Genomic DNA, 21,168 nt, shown 5'->3' on the forward strand with positions numbered 1-21,168 from the left:
ATCAGTGCTAGGACCAATTCTCTTTACTTTATACATGCTCCCAATTGGTAGAATTATTAGACAGCATGGGATTAATTTCTACTGTTATGCTGATGATACCCAGCTATACAGTTGTAGCCATTCAAAATTACCTCACTTTCCTTGGCTGGTCCCCTACAATTCCCTTTTAACACATCAACATGTACTAAAATATTTTTTCTGTCATGATTTGTGGACATTAAGATCTAAACAGAAGCGTCACCTCGTGGTCAGACCCTGTGATTCAGTGAAAGGGTGGAGTGAGAGGAAAAAAATATGCATGCTCAGGAGAAGGAGGAGGTCACTCCATTAGCTGGAAGTTGGAGGTGAATTTGCTGGGAGTTGCAGGGAAGTGGGCTGCCATTACAGACATGTCTGAAGACATAAAAACCTGGATGACTCTTAACTTTCTCCTTCTGAATGCAGACAAAACAGAAGTTATAGTCTTTGGACCAGGGTCTCTGAAAAAGAAGCTGATTAGTCAGTCACTTCATTTGGATGGGATTAAACTGATTTCAGATAATAAAGTAAAAAATCTTGGTGTTATTTTTGATCAGGACCTGTCATTTAAATCCCAGATCAAAGAGGTTTCTAGAATTTCCTTCTTTCATCTGAGGAATATTGCAAAAATGAGAAATCTCCTGTCCAGGGGTGATGCTGAGAAACTAGTCCATGCATTTGTTACTTTAAGGCTGGACTATTGTAATTCTTTACTATCAGCAAAAGAAGGAACCTCCAACATTAGAGGAAAAGACTGGAATCATTAAAGACCTGATCTCTCTCTGGTCACATGATCTAAATTTCTAACAGTTATCACAGATAATCAGGCCACAAATGGTCATATTTCAGTCATCAGGTGAGTCCTCTGTGTCTCTAAAAAAAAAATCATGTTTGATATCAGATGAGGTAACTTCTATGTGTATCATATTGCTGTTTGAAAAATGCTTCCAGGCCTAAAACCAGAAAGATGGAAGGATTCCAGGTGTCTGGCTGACTGCTTCTGTTTCTTTTTGCTCCAGCAAACACGGCGGATGTCTACATCGTGGAGCGGCTGTTCTCCAGCAGTCTGGTGGTGGTGGTGAGTGCCGCCTTGCCGCAGCGGATGAACATCTATCACTTTAAGAAAGGGACGGAGATCTGTAACTACAGCTACCCCAGCAACATCCTGGCCATCAAGCTCAACAGACAGGTGACTCACCATCAAGAACATCCTGCTTAATCCCAAACTAAAATAATGTGTGAAAAGGGCTTCAGGTTCTATGATAGAGTTGTTGGATCTGAAGACCCTGCCATGGTCGGCCTTTTTCATGGGACTTTATGGACCGTTCCAGTAGAACCCCTGATCAGTGTGGGGAAACAGAGGAACTCAACAATAACCTGGAATGTATCCTGGTTCTCCCTTTTCTCCCTGGTTTTCCATGTTCTTCCTGGTTCTCCCTGATCTTCCTGGTTCTCCTTGCTTCTTCATGGTTCTCCCTGCTTCTTCCTGATTCTCCCTGTTCTTCCTGGTTTTCCATGTTCTTCCTGGTTTTCCATGTTCTTCCTGGTTCTCCCTGCTTCTTCCTGGTTTTCCATGTTCTTCCTGGTTCTCCCCGTTCTTCCTGGTTCTCCCTGTTCTTCCTGGTTTTCCATGTTCTTCCTGGTTTTCCATGTTCTTCCTTGTTTTCCACGTTCTTCCTGGTTCTCCCTGTTCTTCCTGGTTCTCCCTGCTTCTTCCTGGTTTTCCATGTTCTTCCTGGTTCTCCCTGTTCTTCCTGGTTCTCCCTGCTTCTTCCTGGTTCTTCCTGTTCTTCCTGGTTCTCCCTGTTCTTCCTGGTTTTCCATGTTCTTCCTGGTTCTCCCTGCTTCTTCCTGGTTCTTCCTGTTCTTCCTGGTTCTCCCTGCTTCTTCCTGGTTCTCCCTGATCTTCCTGGTTCTCCTTGCTTCTTCATGGTTCTCCCTGCTTCTTCATGGTTTTCCATGTTCTTCCTGGTTCTCCCTGTTCTTCCTGGTTTTCCATGTTCTTCCTGGTTTTCCACGTTCTTCCTGGTTTTCCATGTTCTTCCTTGTTCTCCCTGCTTCTTCCTGGTTCTCCCTGCTCTTCCTGGTTTTCCATGTTCTTCCTGGTTTTCCATGTTCTTCCTTGTTCTCCCTGCTTCTTCCTGGTTCTCCCTGCTCTTCCTGGTTTTCCACGTTCTTCCTGGTTCTCCACGTTCTTCCTGGTTTTCCATGTTCTTCCTTGTTCTCCCTGCTTCTTCCTGGTTCTCCCTGCTCTTCCTGGTTTTCCACGTTCTTCCTGGTTCTCCCTGTTCTTCCTGGTTCTCCCTGCTTCTTCCTGGTTTTCCATGTTCTTCCTGGTTCTCCCTGTTCTTCCTGGTTCTCCCCGCTTCTTCCTGGTTCTTCCTGTTCTTCCTGGTTCTTCCTGTTCTTCCTGGTTCTCCCTGTTCTTCCTGGTTTTCCATGTTCTTCCCGGTTTTCCATGTTCTTTCTGGTTCTCCCTGTTCTTCCTGGTTTTCCATGTTCTTCCATGTTCTTCCTGGTTCTCCCTGTTCTTCCTGGTTTTCCATGTTCTTCCCGGTTCTCCCTGTTCTTCCTGGTTTTCCATGTTCTTCCTGGATTTCCCTGTTCTTCCTGGTTCTCCCTGTTCTTCCTGGTTTTCCATGTTCTTCCCGGTTCTCCCTGTTCTTCCTGGTTTTCCATGTTCTTCCTTGTTCTTCCTGGTTCTCCCTGTTCTTCCTGCTTCTCGCTGGTTCTCCATGTTCTTCCTGGTTCTCCCTGTTCTTCCTGCTTCTAGTTGGTTCTCCCTGTTCTTCATGTTTCTCCCTGATCTTCCTGGTTCTCCCTGCTTCTTCATGGTTCTCCCTGCTTCTTCCTGGTTTTCCATGTTCTTCATGGTTCTCCTTGCTTCTTGCTTGTTCTCCCCGCTTCTCGCTGGTTCTCCATGTTCTTCCTGGTTCTCCCTGGTTTTCCCTGCTCTTCCTGCTTCTCCCCGTTCTTCCTGCTTCTAGTTGGTTCTCCCTGTTCTTCCTGGTTCTCCCTGCTTCTTCCTGGTTTTCCATGTTCTTCCTGGTTCTCCCTGTTCTTCCTGGTTCTCCCTGCTTCTTCCTGGTTCTTCCTGGTTCTCCCTGTTCTTCCTGGTTTTCCATGTTCTTCCTGGTTCTCCCTGCTTCTTCCTGGTTCTTCCTGTTCTTCCTGGTTCTCCCTGCTTCTTCCTGGTTCTCCCTGATCTTCCTGGTTCTCCTTGCTTCTTCATGGTTCTCCCTGCTTCTTCATGGTTTTCCATGTTCTTCCTGGTTCTCCCTGTTCTTCCTGGTTTTCCATGTTCTTCCTGGTTTTCCACGTTCTTCCTGGTTTTCCATGTTCTTCCTTGTTCTCCCTGCTTCTTCCTGGTTCTCCCTGCTCTTCCTGGTTTTCCATGTTCTTCCTGGTTTTCCATGTTCTTCCTTGTTCTCCCTGCTTCTTCCTGGTTCTCCCTGCTCTTCCTGGTTTTCCACGTTCTTCCTGGTTCTCCACGTTCTTCCTGGTTTTCCATGTTCTTCCTGGTTCTCCCTGTTCTTCCTGCTTCTAGTTGGTTCTCCCTGTTCTTCATGTTTCTCCCTGATCTTCCTGGTTCTCCCTGCTTCTTCATGGTTCTCCCTGCTTCTTCCTGGTTTTCCATGTTCTTCATGGTTCTCCTTACTTCTTGCTTGTTCTCCCCGCTTCTCGCTGGTTCTCCATGTTCTTCCTGGTTCTCCCTGGTTTTCCCTGCTCTTCCTGGTTCTCCCCGTTCTTCCTGCTTCTAGTTGGTTCTCCCTGTTCTTCATGGTTCTCCCTGATCTTCCTAGTTCTCCCTAATCTTCCTGGTTCTCCCTGGTTCTCCCTGGTTCTTGTTCGTTCTCCCTGGTCTTCCTATTTCCTGGTTTTCCATGTTCTTCCTGGTTTTCCATGTTCTTTCTGGTTCTCCCTGTTCTTCATGGTTCTCCCTTATTGTTCCTGGCTGTCCATGTTCTTCCTGGTTTTCCCTGTTCTTCCTGGTTCTCCCTGATCTTCCTGGTTCTCCCTGTTCTTCCTGGTTCTCCCTGTTCTTCCTGGCTCTCCCTGTTCTTCCGGGTTCTCCCTGTTCTTCCTGGTTTTCCATGTTCTTCCTGGTTTTCCATGTTCTTCCATGTTCTTCCTGGTTCTCCCTGTTCTTCCTGCTTCTCTCTGGTTCTCCATGTTCTTCCTGGTTCTCCCTGTTCTTCCTGCTTCTAGTTGGTTCTTCCTGTTCTTCATGGTTCTCCCTGATCTTCCTGGTTCTCCCTGCTTCTTCATGGTTCTCCCTGCTTCTTCATGGTTCTCCCTGCTTCTTCCTGGTTTTCCATGTTCTTCATGGTTCTCCTTGCTTCTTGCTTGTTCTCCCCGCTTCTCGCTGGTTCTCCCTGTTCTTCGTGGTTTTCCATGTTCTTCCATGTTCTTCCTGGTTCTCCCTGTTCTTCCTGCTTCTCGCTGGTTCTCCATGTTCTTCCTGGTTTTCCATGTTCTTCCCGGCTCTCCCTGTTCTTCCTGGTTTTCCATGTTCTTCCTGGATTTCCATGTTCTTCCTGGTTCTCCCTGTTCTTCCTGGTTTTCCATGTTCTTCCATGTTCTTCCATGTTCTTCCTGGTTCTCCCTGTTCTTCCTGCTTCTCGCTGGTTCTCCATGTTCTTCCTGGTTCTCCCTGTTCTTCCTGCTTCTAGTTGGTTCTCCCTGTTCTTCATGTTTCTCCCTGATCTTCCTGGTTCTCCCTGCTTCTTCATGGTTCTCCCTGCTTCTTCCTGGTTTTCCAATTTCTTCATGGTTCTCCTTGCTTCTTGCTTGTTCTCCCCGCTTCTCGCTGGTTCTCCATGTTCTTCCTGGTTCTCCCTGGTTTTCCCTGCTCTTCCTGGTTCTCCCCGTTCTTCCTGCTTCTAGTTGGTTCTCCCTGTTCTTCATGGTTCTCCCTGATCTTCCTAGTTCTCCCTAATCTTCCTGGTTCTCCCTGGCTCTCCCTGGTTCTTGTTCGTTCTCCCTGGTCTTCCTATTTCCTGGTTTTCCATGTTCTTCCTGGTTTTCCATGTTCTTTCTGGTTCTCCCTGTTCTTCATGGTTCTCCCTTATTGTTCCTGGCTGTCCATGTTCTTCCTGGTTTTCCCTGTTCTTCCTGGTTCTCCCTGATCTTCCTGGTTCTCCCTGTTCTTCCTGGTTCTCCCTGTTCTTCCTGGCTCTCCCTGTTCTTCCGGGTTCTCCCTGTTCTTCCTGGTTTTCCATGTTCTTCCTGGTTTTCCATGTTCTTCCTGGTTTTCCATGTTCTTCCTGGTTCTCCCTGCTTCTTCTTGGTTCTCCCTGTTCTTCCTGGTTTTCCCTGTTCTTCCTGGTTCTCTCTGTTCTTCCTGGTTTTCCATGTTCTTCCTGGTTCTCCCGGCTTCTCGCTGTTTCTCTCTGGTTGTCTCTGTTTTTCCTGGTTCTGTCTTCCAGGATGCTGTCTCCTGCTGACCCCTAGTGGGTGGCCCTTTAAATGATTTATTAGTTTTTTAGCTGATTTGGATTTTTAACAAATGTCTAATATTCTGAGTTAACATTTTCTTAATTATAATGTTAATAAATTAGTTTTCGGTGTTTAAAGGAGCAGCAGGTTTAGAACCAGAACGGTCCACTTTGCTGTTGTCCCTGTTGGGTCTTCACCAGTTTCTGTTTTTTTCCAGCTGTCCTCAGCGGTTTGTGAGAAACAGTAGAGAAGGGGGGGCAATCATGAAGACCCTGGAACCCAGCATACAGGTCTGAGAAAGATCTGAAGAACCTTGTTCTACTGATAGAGAAATGAGAAAACATCAGGGATTTTGTTAGCAGTTTATCTGAAGGACTTGGGGCACTGAAGAAGAAGGTCCTCTGCATACATGACAGGAGGGGACATGCTTTATCCCACAGAGAGAAGGAAAGTTAGCCCACATTAGGACTTTAATCCAGCATAATCCTGGAGGAGGTTTCAGAAGAATTAAAGGTGGAGGTTCCCCTTTCAGCAGAACCACAGCTGAACGGCCCATTAGTCCAGACCTTCATCCAGCATCCTCAGAGACGCCAAACAGTCTGCACATGTTCAAGCTGGTGAAGACCTGCCCCACTGTCGTGGTCATGGCAGCTTTCCCAGCGGAGCAGATTCTGTTTAGGTTCTTCCTGTTCTTAAAAGTCCAAACCGTCAACCAGCCGGATGTCAGAACCCAGCTTCTGTCTGCAGATCTGATGTCATTTCTCTCAGACAGCTGGCCTCCTCCTGCCTGGAAAACACCTGGAAACCTCCTGATGCCTGTATTGTCCATTATTGTCCCTGTTTGGGTCCGGGAGGACAGAGTTCATGTCCTTAGTGGGAAGCTGAAGCCTGATTTTTTTCACTCTGCAGGCAGACTGTGGACAGAAACAGGATCTCTGAGACCCAGAGACTCCCTGCTGGTTTTCCTGGAAACCTCCTGACTGGCAGCAGCAGCAGCTTTCCAGGAACCAGCTGTGATTCTGAGGCACCTTCACCGTTGATGCTGAATGCTGCTGTGTCCCACAGAGGCTGGTGGTGTTCCTGGAGGAGTCCATTTATGTCCACAACATTAAAGACATGAAACTTCTCAAGACTCTGCTCAACACTCCTTCCAACCCCTCAGGTACGACCACAGCATCAGCTGTACGAGCTTTTCTTTGATCCCATCTGTTTTTAGGCTTCATTCCTGCCTTTTTTATTATGTATGAGTTGATTTATTGGAGCTTTCTGACTTCCTGCAGGTCTTTGCGCTCTTTCCACCAATCAGTCCAGCTCCTACCTGGCCTATCCAGGCAGCGTCTCCTCTGGGGACATCATTGTACACGACACCAACACTTTGGTAAGAAGACTTCCCACCCTAAACCTTCTGTTAAGCCATGAGATTAAAGATAAATTAGGTTTGTTTCCAAATATAGTTTAGGGACCAATCTCTAATCTCCAGTTTTTGAACTCTATTGTTTCTGGTCTTCGTAGGGTCAGAGGTAATTAATTATCTGATGTAAACTGGATAAAATGATCAGGGTTTGGACATTTTAGACTTTAGCTCATGTATTAGCATGTAGCGCTTTTAGCATTACCAAAATATCAGACTCTGTTTATTTATATCAGAACATGTAGATCCTGAAACCTCTTCAGAGAAACAGTTTTCCACGATAGATCAATCTGAGCGCTCCAGATGATTTATGTTTAGTCTTCCTGTTATCTGCCCAAACTTCTGCTCTCACAGCCTGAATGAACCACAGGCATCCCGGTTTCCTTTCTGTTAGCTTTTTGTCTCTACATTGCAGTTACACTAAGAAAGCTCAGGGTTGGAGGTTAGGGTTGAACCCCAGGATGAGTGTATTAAAAAAGAAAACCTTTGAATTGTCTTTAAAGTTGATCTATATGGAGACAGTTCAAAGGTTTTCTTTTTTAATACACTGAACCCAGAGTTCAGTCTGGACTCCACAGGAACACAGTTTTCCTTCACCGACCCATAGAACCATAAGATGCCGTGCTCCAGTTACTGTTAGATAACACATGATAGCAGGAAACCAAAACACCACATAAAAGAACAACACGCTGAGTCAGAAGTCCTCAGGGTTCAGCCTGATGTTACATCAGCTGACCTCCCAGGCTGTAACGCCTCCTTTTGTCATGGAGCAGCATGGGTCCAGCTGCATGCTCCTCATGTTCCTCTGAAGGTTGTTTTGACTAATTTTATAGCCTGTGTTCCTAACTTATCTATTTAATGAAGTGGTTTCATTAGATAAGAGGTTATAGTCAGGATCCTAGGGACCTTAAACATGTATCAGACCAGCTCCCATGAAGCCACCTGAGACAGTCCATGTCTTTAAACTCAGATTTAATAAAAGCCTTCAGAACCAGCAAGTTTCCAGAAACAATCCTTCTGAAATAATTTTTAGGAGAGAAAACTTAAACCGAGCTCATTCTCCTCCCTTTTCAAGCCCCTGCCTTTTTCTGACTTGTGTATTTGACGTTCCTGTGGATGTAGCAACATTAGCATTTAGCAATGGTTAGTTTAGCATACTTCCCAGTCTCTTAGACGGTAATTATACAAGCAGCAATGCTTACTTAATATTAGCACAGTGATTGTAAGGCAGGCTAATGTTAGCATAGTGATAGTAAGACAGGCTATTGTTAGCATGGTGTTAGCAAGGTAGGCTAATGTTAGCATGGTGATAGAAAGACAGGCTATTGTTAGCATGGTGATAGCAAGGTAGGCTAATGTAAGTATGGTTATAGTAAAACAGGCTAATGTAGCATGGTGATAGCAAGGTAGGCTAATGTTAGCATGGTGATAGCAAGGCAGGCTAATGTTAGCATGGTGATACAAGGCAGGCTAATGTTAGCATGGTGATAGTAAAACAGGCTCTTGTTAGCATGGTGATAGAGGCCTGTGCGGGACAGATTTTCCAGTCCCGCCTGCTTCCGCAGTGTTCAGTCACGCTCCCGCAAAGAATTATGTTTTTCAGTCGCTCTCCCCCCCGCACCTGTAATACTTTGTCCCGCCTGTAATTCCCGCATGATTCTGATGTTGGCCTACTGCTCAAGGTAATTCGTGTCATTAGTTTCAGGAATTAAACACGCTGTGCTTAGCTGAGCACATTACTGGCCAATTATACATACAGGTGCTGGTCATAAAATTAGAATATCATGAAAAAGTAGATTGATTTCAGTAATTCCATTTAAAAAGTGAAACTTGTATATTATATTCATACATTACATACAAACTCATATATTTCAGATGTTTATTTTGTTTAATTTTGATGATTACAAATGACAACAAATGAAAATCTCAAATTCATCATATCAGAAAATTAGAATATTGTGAAAAGGTTCAAAATTGATGGCCCCTGGTGCCACACTCTAATCAGCTAATTAACTCAAACCACCTGCAAAAGCCTTTAAATGGTCTTTCAACCCTGGAGAGAATTGTGAAACAAAACCCCTTCAAAAATGTGGGGGAGATTCACAAAGAGTGGACTGCAGCTGGAGTGAGTGCTTCAAGAACCACCACACACAGACGTATGAAAGACATGGGTTTCTGCTGTCGCATTCCTTGTGTCAAGCCACTCTTGAACCACAGACAGCGTCAGAAGCGTCTTGCCTGGGCTAAAGAGAAACAGGACTGGACTGCTGGTGAGTGGTCCAAAGTCATGTTCTCTGATGAAAGTAAATTTTGCATTTCCTTTGGAAATCAAGGTCCCAGAGTCTGGAGGAAAAGAAGAGAGGCACTTCATCCACGTTGCTTGAAGTCCAGTGTAAAGTTTCAACAGTCAGTGATGGTTTGGGGTGCCATGTCATCTGCTGGTGTTGGTCCATTGTGTTTTCTGAGGTCCAGGGTCAACGCAGCCACATACCAGGAAGTTTTAGAGCACTTCATGCTTCCTGCAGCTGACCAACTTTTTGGAGATGCAGATTTCATTTTCCAACAGGACTTGGCACCTGCACACAGTGCCAAAGCTACCAGTACCTGGTTGAAGGACCATGGTATCCCTGTTCTTAATTGGCCAGCAAACTCTCCTGACCTTAACCCCATAGAAAATCTATGGGGTATTGTGAAGAAGAAGATGCAATACACCAGACCCAACAATTCAGAAGAGCTAAAAGCCACTATTAGAGCAACCTGGGCTATCATAACACCTGAGCAGTGCCACAGACTGATCGACTCCATGCCACGCCGCATTGCTGCAGTAATACAGGCCAAAGGAGGCCCAACTAAATACTGAGTGCTGTACATGCTCATACTTTTCATGTTCATACTTTTCAGTTGGCCAACATTTCTATAAATCCTTTGTTTTTATTGGTCTTCAGTAATATTCTAATTTTCTGATATGATGAATTTGAGATTTTCATTTGTTGTCATTTGTAATCATCAAAATTAAACAAAATAAACATCTGAAATATATGAGTTTGTATGTAATGTATGAATATAATATACAAGTTTCACTTTTTAAATGGAATTACTGAAATCAATCTACTTTTTCATGATATTCTAATTTTATGACCAGCACCTGTAATCTTATATGCCAATTACCATCACGTTCAAGGATTAAATAAAAATATAATAAGTTATAATTAATAATTTTAAACACTGTATCATGGAGCCCCACCCAGCACATTGTGATGTATATATATGATAGACATAGATTGATAATTTATTACTTTATTTTACGTAATTGATGGACCACGGATGGCAAACCGTGGTACTCGCTGTATGTTAACGTGCTTCAGCGTACTTCAGCGTGCTCATAACTTATACAAACATACCCATAACTTATACAACGTATGCCAGCGTTTTTGCCAGATTTTTCGTACGTCAGGCAAACGCTGGTCTAAATCTTCTAAGTGTGACAGGAGCTTTATCAGAAGAAAGGAAAATACCTGGAACATCTGCAGAAGTTTTCTAGAGAGGAATGGGAAGAGATCTCCATTTGCTCCAAGACCATCCAATGTTAGATCAGGGTTCCCAAACTCAACCCAGGAGGGAATTCCTGAACCAAAGAGCTAAACTACCTTCAGGATTAAATCCGCTGTTAGATTATCTGCTCTTTTCACATAAAGAAGAAAAACTACAGCAGATATTTCTGAACCTGGAACTGATTATTTATTTTAGTTATTCATTGAAAGGCTTATGTTCAATGTAAGATTCTGCTGCTGCAGTAAACCTGCTTTTAAAGTCGTTCCCCACCAGTTCATCTGGGAGTAATTAGACGAAGATGCACAGGGTGCTGCCTCCTCTCGTTAACACGGCTGGTGTCGTTTCAGAGCACAGTGGCGATGATCCCGGCTCATGACAGTCCTCTGGCAGCGCTGGCCTTCGACGCCTCAGCCACCAAACTGGCCAGCGCCTCGGAGAGGGTGAGACGAACTAACAAACACCACGTTCTCTGAAACCTTGGTATTTACTCTGAAAGGAGGAACTCTTCTACCTCCTTTCTGATCTAAAGTTCTTGAAGTGTATTTCCACCAGAATTAGCTTTGTGAAGAGTTTCTCTGAGGGTTTAGAACTCATCATAGAAACGTATCTTTATAGAAAGGCTGTAGGAGTTAAAGGAACAGCTCTAGACTGGTTTAAATCTGATCTGACAGATTTCATTTTGTTCAAGTTAGTGATAAATCTTCCTCATCCAGGGTTACCTGTGGAGTACCACAGGAATCAGTGCTAGGACCAGTTCTCTGTACGATACAGTGCCTTGCAAAAGTATTTGACCCCTTTAAAGTTTTTGACTCCAGCTGTTTGCAGGAACAAAGGGAGAACATTTCAGCCTCTCAATGTGGAAAACTGATAGAGACAAACACCAGCAGGCCTTCAGTTTAATTCTATAGCTCCAATTCACATCATGTCATCTCAGGTCACTTTCCAGTTCACCAGATCATCCAGTCAAATTGATTCAAAGTTTTCTATCTAAGGAAAACCAGCTGATTGCATCGACTCATTGACTCTTCAGCAATCCCTCACTCTAAGCATGCTTGTAGCGACAGTGGAGAGGAAAAACTCCCTTTTAACAGGAAGAAACCTCCAGCAGAACCAGGCTCAGTGTGAGCGGCCATCTGCTGAGGCCCACTGGGGTTCAAGGAGACAGAAGCAGACATAGAAAAAGAGAAACAGGACTATACTGGAAAACAGGCCAAGCTCCAACATCTAGAAACAAAGGTGTTGATGGCGGCAGCACAGCTGATATTTCTCTCCAGGATGGAGTCACAGCCAAACAGGAACAGACCAGATGAAGCTACTATGAGAAAAAGCAGAGAGAGCAGAACGTTAGAGATTGAACTAACAGATTCTGCAGAGTGGGAGAATAGAGATAGAATGAAGCAGAATGATGAAAAAGGGGTCCCTATGTCCTCCAGCAGTCTAAGCCTATAGCAGCAGAACTATAGAGATAGATCAGGATAACCTGAGCCACTCTAACTAGAAGCTTTATCAAAAAGGAAAGTTTTAAGCCTAGCCTTAAAAGTAGACAGGGTGTCTGCCTCACGGACTAAAACTGGTAGTTGGTTCCACAGGAGAGGAGCCTGAGAACTAAAAGATCTGCCTCCCATTCTACTTTTAGAAATTCTAGGAACCACTAGTAAACCTGCAGATTGAGAGCGAAGTGCTCTGTTAGGAACATAAGGAACAATCAGATCTCTGATATCAGATGGAGCTTGGCCATTTAAGGCTTTATATGTGAGAAGGAGGATTTTAAGTTCTATTCTGGATTTAACAGGAAATAATACAATGAACTAATTAAATTACTAACAAAGGAAACAAAATCAAAGGAAAACATTTATCCAAGAGCTGTAATCCATAATGTGATCATTTATGGAGGTAAAGAACTGCTCTACATTCTCTGGTCTCCTGGTTATGAAATATAACAAAAGAGAAATTGATATGAGCAACCCTTTGATAGAAGCTGGAGAGGAGACAGAAACGCTGTTCTGTTCTGGATTGTGTGTCGTTACCCAACCTGCTGCAAGGTGAGGGTTTGAGGATTGAGTGCAGAGCAGGTTTCCCAGGATCACTGCACATCTCAGGTCTCACCCTAGGAGAGTCTTTGCCTTTTATTATGTGTCAAATGTTCGTGAAATGAGAAGCTGCTTGTTTGTCCATGAGGGGAGGACATGTCCCGACTGTCCCAGCTGTGTGGGCGCTCACTGGGCTGTTCTTACATTAGGATTAAATACTAAGTTGGTTTAATGTTTGGTGGTAACCTGAGCCTGCCTGCTCCACAGGTTACCCACCAATCGGAATCTACTTCCTGGATGCTCTATATGAATATAAAGACGTTTATTAGTACTTTAGATAGAGGAATGACTCTTTAGTGGATGTTTGCTCTGCACAGAAACCATGAACCCTAAATTTAATTCTCTGTAGAAATGTTTTAATTTCTGGATAAAATATGCTTTCTCTCATTTGTGACTGTTAACGAGTTTAAACTGTTAGAAAATGATTTTAATGGTTTTTAGAAACATCACAGTCTCTGTTTCTGCAGGGAACCGTGATCCGAGTCTTTTCCCTTCCTGAGGGCGAGCGGCTCTTTGAGTTCCGCAGAGGCATGAAGAGGTCAGTCTGTCATCCATCCATCCATCCATCCATCCATCCATCCATCATCCATCCATCATCCATCCATCCATCCATCCATCATCCATCCATCCATCCATCATCCATCATCCATCCATCATCCATCCATCCATCCATCCATCCATCCATCATCCATCATCCATCCATCATCCATCCATCCATCCATCCATCATCCATCATCCATCCATCCATCCATCCATCATCCATCCATCCATCATCCATCCATCCATCCATCCATCCATCCATCATCCATCCATCCATCCATCATCCATCATCCATCCATCCATCCATCCATCATCCATCCATCCATCATCCATCATCCATCCATCCATCCATCATCCATCCATCCATCCATCCATCATCCATCATCCATCCATCCATCATCCATCCATCCATCATCCATCCATCCATCCATCCATCCATCATCCATCCATCATTCATCCATCCATCCATCCATCCATCATTCATCCATCCATCCATCCATCCATCCATCATCCATCCATCCATCCATCCATCCATCCATCATCCATCCATCATTCATCCATCCATCCATCCATCCATCATCCATCCATCCATCCATCCATCCATCCATCATCCATCCATCCATCCATCCATCCATCCATCATTCATCCATCCATCCATCATCCATCCATCCATCCATCATCCATCCATCATTCATCCATCCATCCATCCATCCATCCATCATCCATCCATCCATCCATCCATCCATCCATCCATCCATCCATCCATCCATCCATCCATCCATCCATCCATCCATCCATCCATCCATCCATCATTCATGCTAATCAAAGCTGATGATTTATATTTCCTGGGTGGAACTATATTTTGTCGTCATGCTGACAGATGAATCATTTGTTACCCTTCATGTACAAGACTGTAAATATACCGCCCTCTCACTGCCTGATGTGTAGGAATGCTGACTCTGCAATGCTCCCACTTTAAAACAAGGTGGTAGCAGTATCATGCTGTGGGGAGGCTGTTCTCATGGAGGAGCTGCCCAGAGTGAAACAGAAAGAAAACGTTTTATAGTCAGCCAAAGACCCGACTTGCAGCGAGGTTTTTCCTCGCAGCAGACAGACAGACTGGTGAGGCTCAGTATCTATGACCCTTTCTAAGAGTTACAGACTAATTGTATGAGATAACATAGAAATATAATCATAGAACATAATAACTTTATGGTGTCCAAACACTTTATGGTGTCCAAACAACTTTATGGTGTTTAAACATTTTAAATCTTTATTGTTTTTTTATCTCTTTGAACTCATAAAACAAAGTTTGTCTTTGTGGCCGGATGCTTCGCTCAGACTTTATGACCCCTGATTCCTACTCATTTACGGTCAGATGACCCATGAGGAGCCCAGAGTCATAATCCCGCTGCGCCAGTAAACCCATAAAACAGCTTAATCAGTTACTTTCTAATGGATTATTCTTCGAGTTAACCTGCATGTTGTTTATGGCTGTGTGTGTTTCTTCAGGTACGTCAGCATCAGCTCCTTATCCTTCAGCCCTGATGGCCAATTCCTCTGTGCTTCCAGCAACACAGAGACGGTCCACATCTTTAAACTGGAACCACTGGGACCCAGGTAAGCCCAGATCAGCTTAAACTCACTTCACATTAATCCTGTTTATTCCAGTTCCAATGGATCATTTTCTATACAATCCTGCCCTGATTATGACTGACCTGCTCTATGGGTAGGAAGCCTTATCTCAGCCAACTGCTTCATGTTACATGAAGGCAGCGCCAGCAGAACCGGATGCATCACAGGCAGCTTTCTGCTGCAGTTGGCGGGTGTTCGGTCAGACCAGCATACCCACAGTCAGTACCTGTTTATCACTTTAGTTTAATATGAAAAATAAGCTTTAAACTACCTCAAAGGACGTTTATCCCTTTAGTCGTGTATAAAAAAAAACAATTGAATGACTTTTTGGTGTCTTTTGAAGCATATGGTGATCTGACCTTAAATTTTTTTTTTTGTACTTGACTAAAGGGACGCACGCCAGTTAAGGTTGTTAACCCTTTAAAGCCCAATCCAGGAATAAAACAAAACAGAAAATATTTTTTTTTGTTTGAAGTCCTTATTTGGCCTTTTAACAAAATATGTAAAAAGAAAAAGCAGAAATACATTTTTGATATTGATAATTTATTACTATGCGATAAATCAAGGTTATTTTTTGTGTAGTCTTCTACTGGCTGTTATCAGGTATATCTGATTGTGTACAATAGGATTTTGAGCAAAGTTTTTACCATTAAATTATGCAAAAGGTGTCAGACGCAAAACATTTCAGAAACCGTATGTATCAAATACAATACATTTGGCATTATAGGGTTAAACGTTTATTTTTCATACAAAACTAAAGGGATTAACACAAATCTGACATCTTGTGCATGCGTATTGACTGTGGGTACGCTGATCTGACAGAACAGCAGGTTCAGGACCTGAAACAGACCCAGAAGACCCCATGAAGGTACAGGGGTTCTGCTGGTTTTTGTGTCCATGGATCGTTTTGGCCCAATGAGCTTTGAATTGATCCGCCTTTAGGGATTTCAATTTAGCTGAGTATCTTTAGCATGTCTGAATTTATTGTCAGTTAGTTTTACCAGTGGAGGAATATTTGAATGTGGGTAAAAGTATCGGCCAAACTTTGTGGTACCAAACTAAGATTAACTGATGTAGATTACAGCCTAGATTATTACAATCTATCCTAACAATAAGCCATACATCACCAGAGAGTTAAACGATTGCATTTAGGAAACATGATAGGATGGGGTTGAAATCCGTTCAATCTCATGTTAATCTCAAATCAGTTCGAGATTAATCAGTCATAAAAGGAGGCAAGAAGGAAACACAGGATGTCATAGAACAGAATGTTGCTTCTATGGTGAAGGGTCTCATACAACATATGGAAAGGTTGCCTGGTTCTGCTGGAGGTTTCTTCCTGTTCAAAGGGAGTTTTTCCTCTCCACTGTCGCTACAAGCATGCTTAGTGTGAGGGATTGCTGAAGAGTCAATGAGTCGATGCAATCAGCTGGTTTTCCTTAGATAGAAAACTTTGAATCAATCTGACTGGATGATCTGGTGAACTGGAAAGTGACCTGAGATGACATGATGTGAATTGGAGCTATAGAAATAAACTGAATAGAACTGAATAGAAAGAGCCTCATGAAAAATGAGGAGCTGAATAAAGCAAATAAACGTAATGATTGTTTTTTCTCAGGTTTGATACACAGAATTATTCCTTGGAATGCAATAATGTTCCCTGTTAAAGGTTAGTTATTGATCCCCTCAGTATCCGGTCACTTTCCAGTCATAAGAAGAAATCTGCATCTTTTCTCCTAAAGGGCTTTGCTGCAGAGCTGACTCGAGCATGGTGCTTCAGAGGTCAGCAGATTCCCATCTGGTTCCTGCCCTCTGGAAAGAAATCTACCATTATTCCGATATTGGGGAGTGTTCGCCTAGGTCAGAGGTCACGGGTTAGCGGACCAGGGTCCGGATCCGGACCCACCTGCTGGCTAATCCGGACCCAAACTGATTTAAAACATTTATAAATAACCACATGTTTTCTGACGGCAGTGTCTAACTTCACTTGCTCCTCTTCTCCTGTTAATACGGTAAAGCCCTGGGGAGCGTCCGGCTCCAGGCTGCACGTGATCCAAATGAGCCAATGAGCTGTCAGTCTGGGTTGCTGCTGCTGCTACTTTTAGACACAGCAGGCAAACCTGTGGCAAGCCGGGCGATGGGAAAGAAGGAGAAGACCATGAGAAAAAGAGAGCAGCTGGAAGAACTGCGGTGAACTGGTGAAAGAAAAGTGAAATGGCGTGCTCAAAGATGACCCTGCACATTTAGAGGATGTTTGGCTCAACCTGCTGCTGTGAAGCAGGATTCTCCACCATGAACAGAATCAACAATAAATCTGGATCCAGGCTCAAAATGAGCTCCTTGATATGTGCTTGAGAATGGCTTAGTCTCCGGTTAAACCCAGGTTTAAAGCCTTGCAGGGCAGCCTAAAGCCCACTGCCAACATTATGACAGAAAAAAGAAAGAAAATAACAAACCATCAGTTCAGGGGTTTGAGAAAATATGGGAATCAGGAAATTGTCTTTATACCAAACTGAACGATTGTTGTTCTCTACTTCAAAAAACACTTTAGATTTTATATATATATATATATATATATATATATATATATATATATATATATATATATATATATATTGTTTATTTAAATTCTCTTTAAAGCTACATATTATAATTAAAAAATGTCTTTACTGGTTGATGATTTTCTTTCTTCGGACCCCAATGATTTGTAATTGGTGACCCCTGACCTATTGGTTAGAGCAGCGCTCTGTGATCTGAGAAGCTAACCGGTTCGATCCCAGCAGGCTGCCACTCTGGGTCCCTGAGCAAGACCCTTAACCCCACACTGCTCCCCGGGTGCCACACAATGGCAGCCCACTGCTCCCCAAGGGGAGGGGTTAAATGCAGAGAGGGAATTTGACCATTTTGGGATAAATAAAGGGATTCCCATTCCGAAGAAACCCTGTCATATAGAAAACGATTATAGACTGCTGCCTCTAACAATTTCAATACTGAAATCTGAAGTCGAACCCAAACTGGATCTAGTGCAGTTTGCTTCTAGGCGGGGGGGGGGAGCATTCAGACCAAGCTGTTGGTAGCATCAGGCAGCCGGCTGTTCAGCAGCTGGAGGCTCCTATAAACGCCTTCAGTTCATTGATCTTAGTTCTGCTTTTGACTCATTACAGCCTCATTTGCTGTTACAGCAAATGACTCAGATAAATGTTGATCTTTTTATTATTCAGTGGTTTTATTCTTTTTTAACAAATAGAACTCAAACTGTCAGGATTAATGACTGTCTGAACATTCTCCAGTGCAGAGGAGGAGGCGGCTACATGGACCGCCTACATGGGGAAGATGTTCTCAGCCGCCAGCAGCTACCTCCCCGGCCCGGTGTCCGGCATGATGAGCCAGGACCGGGCGTTCGCCACCGTCCACCTCGTCTCATCCGGTCAGAGGAACGTCTGCACCCTGGTCACGTGAGCTCCTCTCTCTTCCTTCCAACCCAGAGCAGAAAGCTTAGACTCTGTGGTGTTAAAGGAACTGCAGCAGTTTAAGGGGAGGAAACCCAAAGCCTACAACAGATTGGAGCAGTGAACGTCTCCCAGACCAAGGTTCCTCCTTCCACTGCCGTGTTTCAGCGTCTGGTGGAGACAGAATAAAAACATCCTCTATTTCACTTTAAGCTCCAACCAGGGATCGGATCCTAGCTCTGTTTATAAAACATCTAAAAGATACAGCATCTAGCAGCTAGCGTTGCTGTGGTTGGTAGCTAGCATCTGTCTCTGTGCGTAGAAACACTCTGAGATCTCAGGTTTTAAATGACCAAACTTCTAAGGAACGGCGAGCTCTTTGTGGCAGAGCCGACATGAAGATTACGTTTGGCCTTAAATCCAGCATGGAGGTCATCAGGTGATGCTTCCTGCAGAAGGTGACCTTGGAACATTGAGGCGCTGCTTGATCGTGGGATTTAAGATGCATTGTGGTTCCAGTAGATGAAGAAATGTTGATGTTTCAGGATCCAGAAGCTGCTGCGGCTGCTGGTGGCCACAGCTGACGGCCAACTGTTCATCTACAACGTGAATCCGCAGGAAGGAGGCGAGTGTCAGCTGGCCTACCAGCACAGGTGAGGCTGACCCTACACCTGAATGGAGGCCACGCCCACATGCTAGACTGCTTCCTTTAGCGTCCCTCTTTGTTTCCCGCTTTAGGCTCCTTGGTGTTGAGGAGAGAGGAACGGAGTCAGAGGGAGGGCGGCCCACGCAGGAAATGCTCTCCTCTCCGTCTTACGCTCAAACCGCTGCCTTACCCTCCCCCGCCTGTGCTCCTGCCACCCTCACAGGTGAGGAGGAACCAGCAGGTTCTGTTCAGTCTAGCAGAACCTGGGCTCTTTAGAAATGAAATGTTGTGCTCCTTTGAACAGGTTTTGGAAACAGCCTTAAAAATCGCCCCATCCTTGGAAGTCCTTGAATGTTTCCCTGAGGTTTAGAACCTTAAGGCGGCCTTCTCTTTTGTTTATCCCTGGATTCCTGTTTGCTGTATGTTGCTAAAGTCTCCACTAGCTTCTGATGGTCGAACCGGTGAACCTCCATCACTCTGAATAAAGCCTCTTTCCCGCTGAAATTAACGCGTTATTTTTCAAACATGGTCGACCCAACCAACAATCAGCCTTCGGCTCCCTTCCCACTGGCATATAAAGCTGGTCTGACCCTCGCTGCGTGTGACACCATCACCCTGGGTTAATGTTGATGATGTCACCAGTATGACAGAAATGAGGAAAGTAAACAATGGAGAGCAGCATGGAACCGACTGGCGCGGCGTGTTGACGTCCGTACGTTGCGTTCAATGGCATCACGTAATTTAGCTAGTCACATTAGCTCTGGCGTTCCCCCAGCATGCCGATCAGAGCCCAGGTGATTTTAACGCAGGTCGCATGCCGAGTCGTTTGACCCGGGTAGACACGCGTCAGTGAGCTGTTCCCACTGCCACGAAAAGACCATTGCTCCCAGTTTAAACTGTTTTTTTGGCCAATGGGAAAGGGGTAGGAGAAACGCTCCAGATGGCTTTGCTGAATCCAGACGTCATTATAGGACAGAAAATCACGAGGATGAATGCGATCACATTAGGACTGCAGCCTTCAGGAAGAGATTTACAAAAACCAAAGTTCTCCAGATGTAGCTACAATCTGATCTGGAGGTGAGAACATCAGCCTGAGTCACAGAGAGGACATAAAGGATTGATGTTCAACTGTGAGGTGGGCCTGTTAGCAAAGGATTGTGGGAAATGGCTCATAACAACAATTAGGGATCGTCACTGCCAGCTCTGATCATGGAGACATCTGATGGACTCCAGCTCTGATCATGGAGATATCTGATGGACTCCAGCTCTGATCATGGAGATATCTGATGGACTCCAGCTCTGATCATGGAGACATCTGATGGACTCCAGCTCTGAATTAAGAGTCTTTACAGATTTGGACTGAGACCAAAACGAAAACTAAAACCATCTGAGAATCTGAAAACTGAACAGATGTTCTTCATGCAGTCATGGTGGAGCTGGAGCCGTTTTACAGAGAGGATGGTTCTACAGTGGAACATTACACCACCAGGTTCTTCTCTCCGAGGGGCCTGAGGACATGAGGTCTATTGCCGTCTGATGGTTTGAATCTGGTTCTCAGGTTTTGATGAACACCTGCAGGGCTCAGGGAGCTCCGCTCCACGTCCAACCCTCCGTTCTGTGAGCCCACTGGCCGTCAGAAGCCTTCATCAACATCCGGAGGGGCAGAAAGCTCTGGCCTAATGTTGCTCTGTTTGCTCCAACCTCCAGGTTACTCTGAAGATGGTGGGGCCAGAAAGGGAGAGGTGATCCCTGAGCATGAGTTTGCTGCAGGGCCTGTGTGTCTGGATGACGAGAACGAGTTCCCTCCAGTGAGCCGAAGATCCTGATACCAGCTGGATACCAGTAAGTAACATCAGAGATGTGTGCAATCTGGTTTCCTGGGCAGAGCGTGGAAGTCGTAGAGAGGACTTCCTGCTTCTGCAGCATCCAAGGAGCATTCAGGTCTGAGGGTAGCTTTCATTCTAGGAACAAAGAAATATTTAGCGCATGACCCGACATTGGACACAACCTTAGAAAAAAACAAACAGGATTAAATTAAACACCCGATCAGTCATCGTCCTTCTAGGTTCCTCTGAACATGTTTAAGTCACAAGACCATGCAGATGACGTAGGAACCACTGCAGGAACCCCTGTAGGAAACATTGAAGGAACCACTGCAGGAACAACTGAAGGAACCGCTGTAGGAACCACTGCAGGAACAACTGCAGGAACCATTGAAGGAACAACTGCAGGAACCACTGCAGGAACCACTGTAGGAAACATTGAAGGAACCACTGCAGGAACAACTGCAGGAACCATTGAAGGAACCACTGCAGGAACAACTGAAGGAACCACTGTAGGAACCACTGCAGGAACAACTGCAGGAACCATTGAAGGAACAACTGCAGG

General features: G+C 44.6%; 1 protein-coding gene across 1 annotated transcript; it reads left to right on the forward strand.

Moving 5' to 3' along the window:
• Positions 1–1,037: 1,037 nt before the first annotated feature.
• On the forward strand, positions 1,038–20,642 carry LOC119778482 (WD repeat domain phosphoinositide-interacting protein 1-like). Its single transcript, XM_038277706.1, has 10 exons — positions 1,038–1,207; positions 6,523–6,619; positions 6,738–6,835; positions 10,768–10,860; positions 12,978–13,048; positions 14,563–14,670; positions 17,976–18,140; positions 18,680–18,787; positions 18,873–19,003; positions 20,488–20,642. The coding sequence occupies exons 1-10, from the start codon at positions 1,121–1,123 to the stop codon at positions 20,604–20,606; spliced, it is 1,077 nt and encodes a 358-aa protein (XP_038133634.1). The 5' UTR covers positions 1,038–1,120; the 3' UTR covers positions 20,607–20,642.
• Positions 20,643–21,168: the final 526 nt, after the last annotated feature.

The sequence above is a fragment of the Cyprinodon tularosa genome, unplaced genomic scaffold (genome assembly GCF_016077235.1).
Source record: "Cyprinodon tularosa strain WSP-4 unplaced genomic scaffold, ASM1607723v1 ctg1010, whole genome shotgun sequence".
Taxonomy (NCBI): domain Eukaryota; kingdom Metazoa; phylum Chordata; class Actinopteri; order Cyprinodontiformes; family Cyprinodontidae; genus Cyprinodon; species Cyprinodon tularosa.

Bases quoted from the DNA above. Each gene is read 5' to 3' on its own strand.
- LOC119778482 (XM_038277706.1), top strand. From the start codon at position 1,121: ATGAACATCTATCACTTTAAGAAAGGGACGGAGATCTGTAACTACAGC. The intron at 18,141-18,679 runs GTGAGCTCCTCT...TTGATGTTTCAG, and splicing joins AACGTCTGCACCCTGGTCAC to GATCCAGAAGCTGCTGCGGC. The intron at 19,004-20,487 runs GTGAGGAGGAAC...TCCAACCTCCAG, and splicing joins TGCTCCTGCCACCCTCACAG to GTTACTCTGAAGATGGTGGG.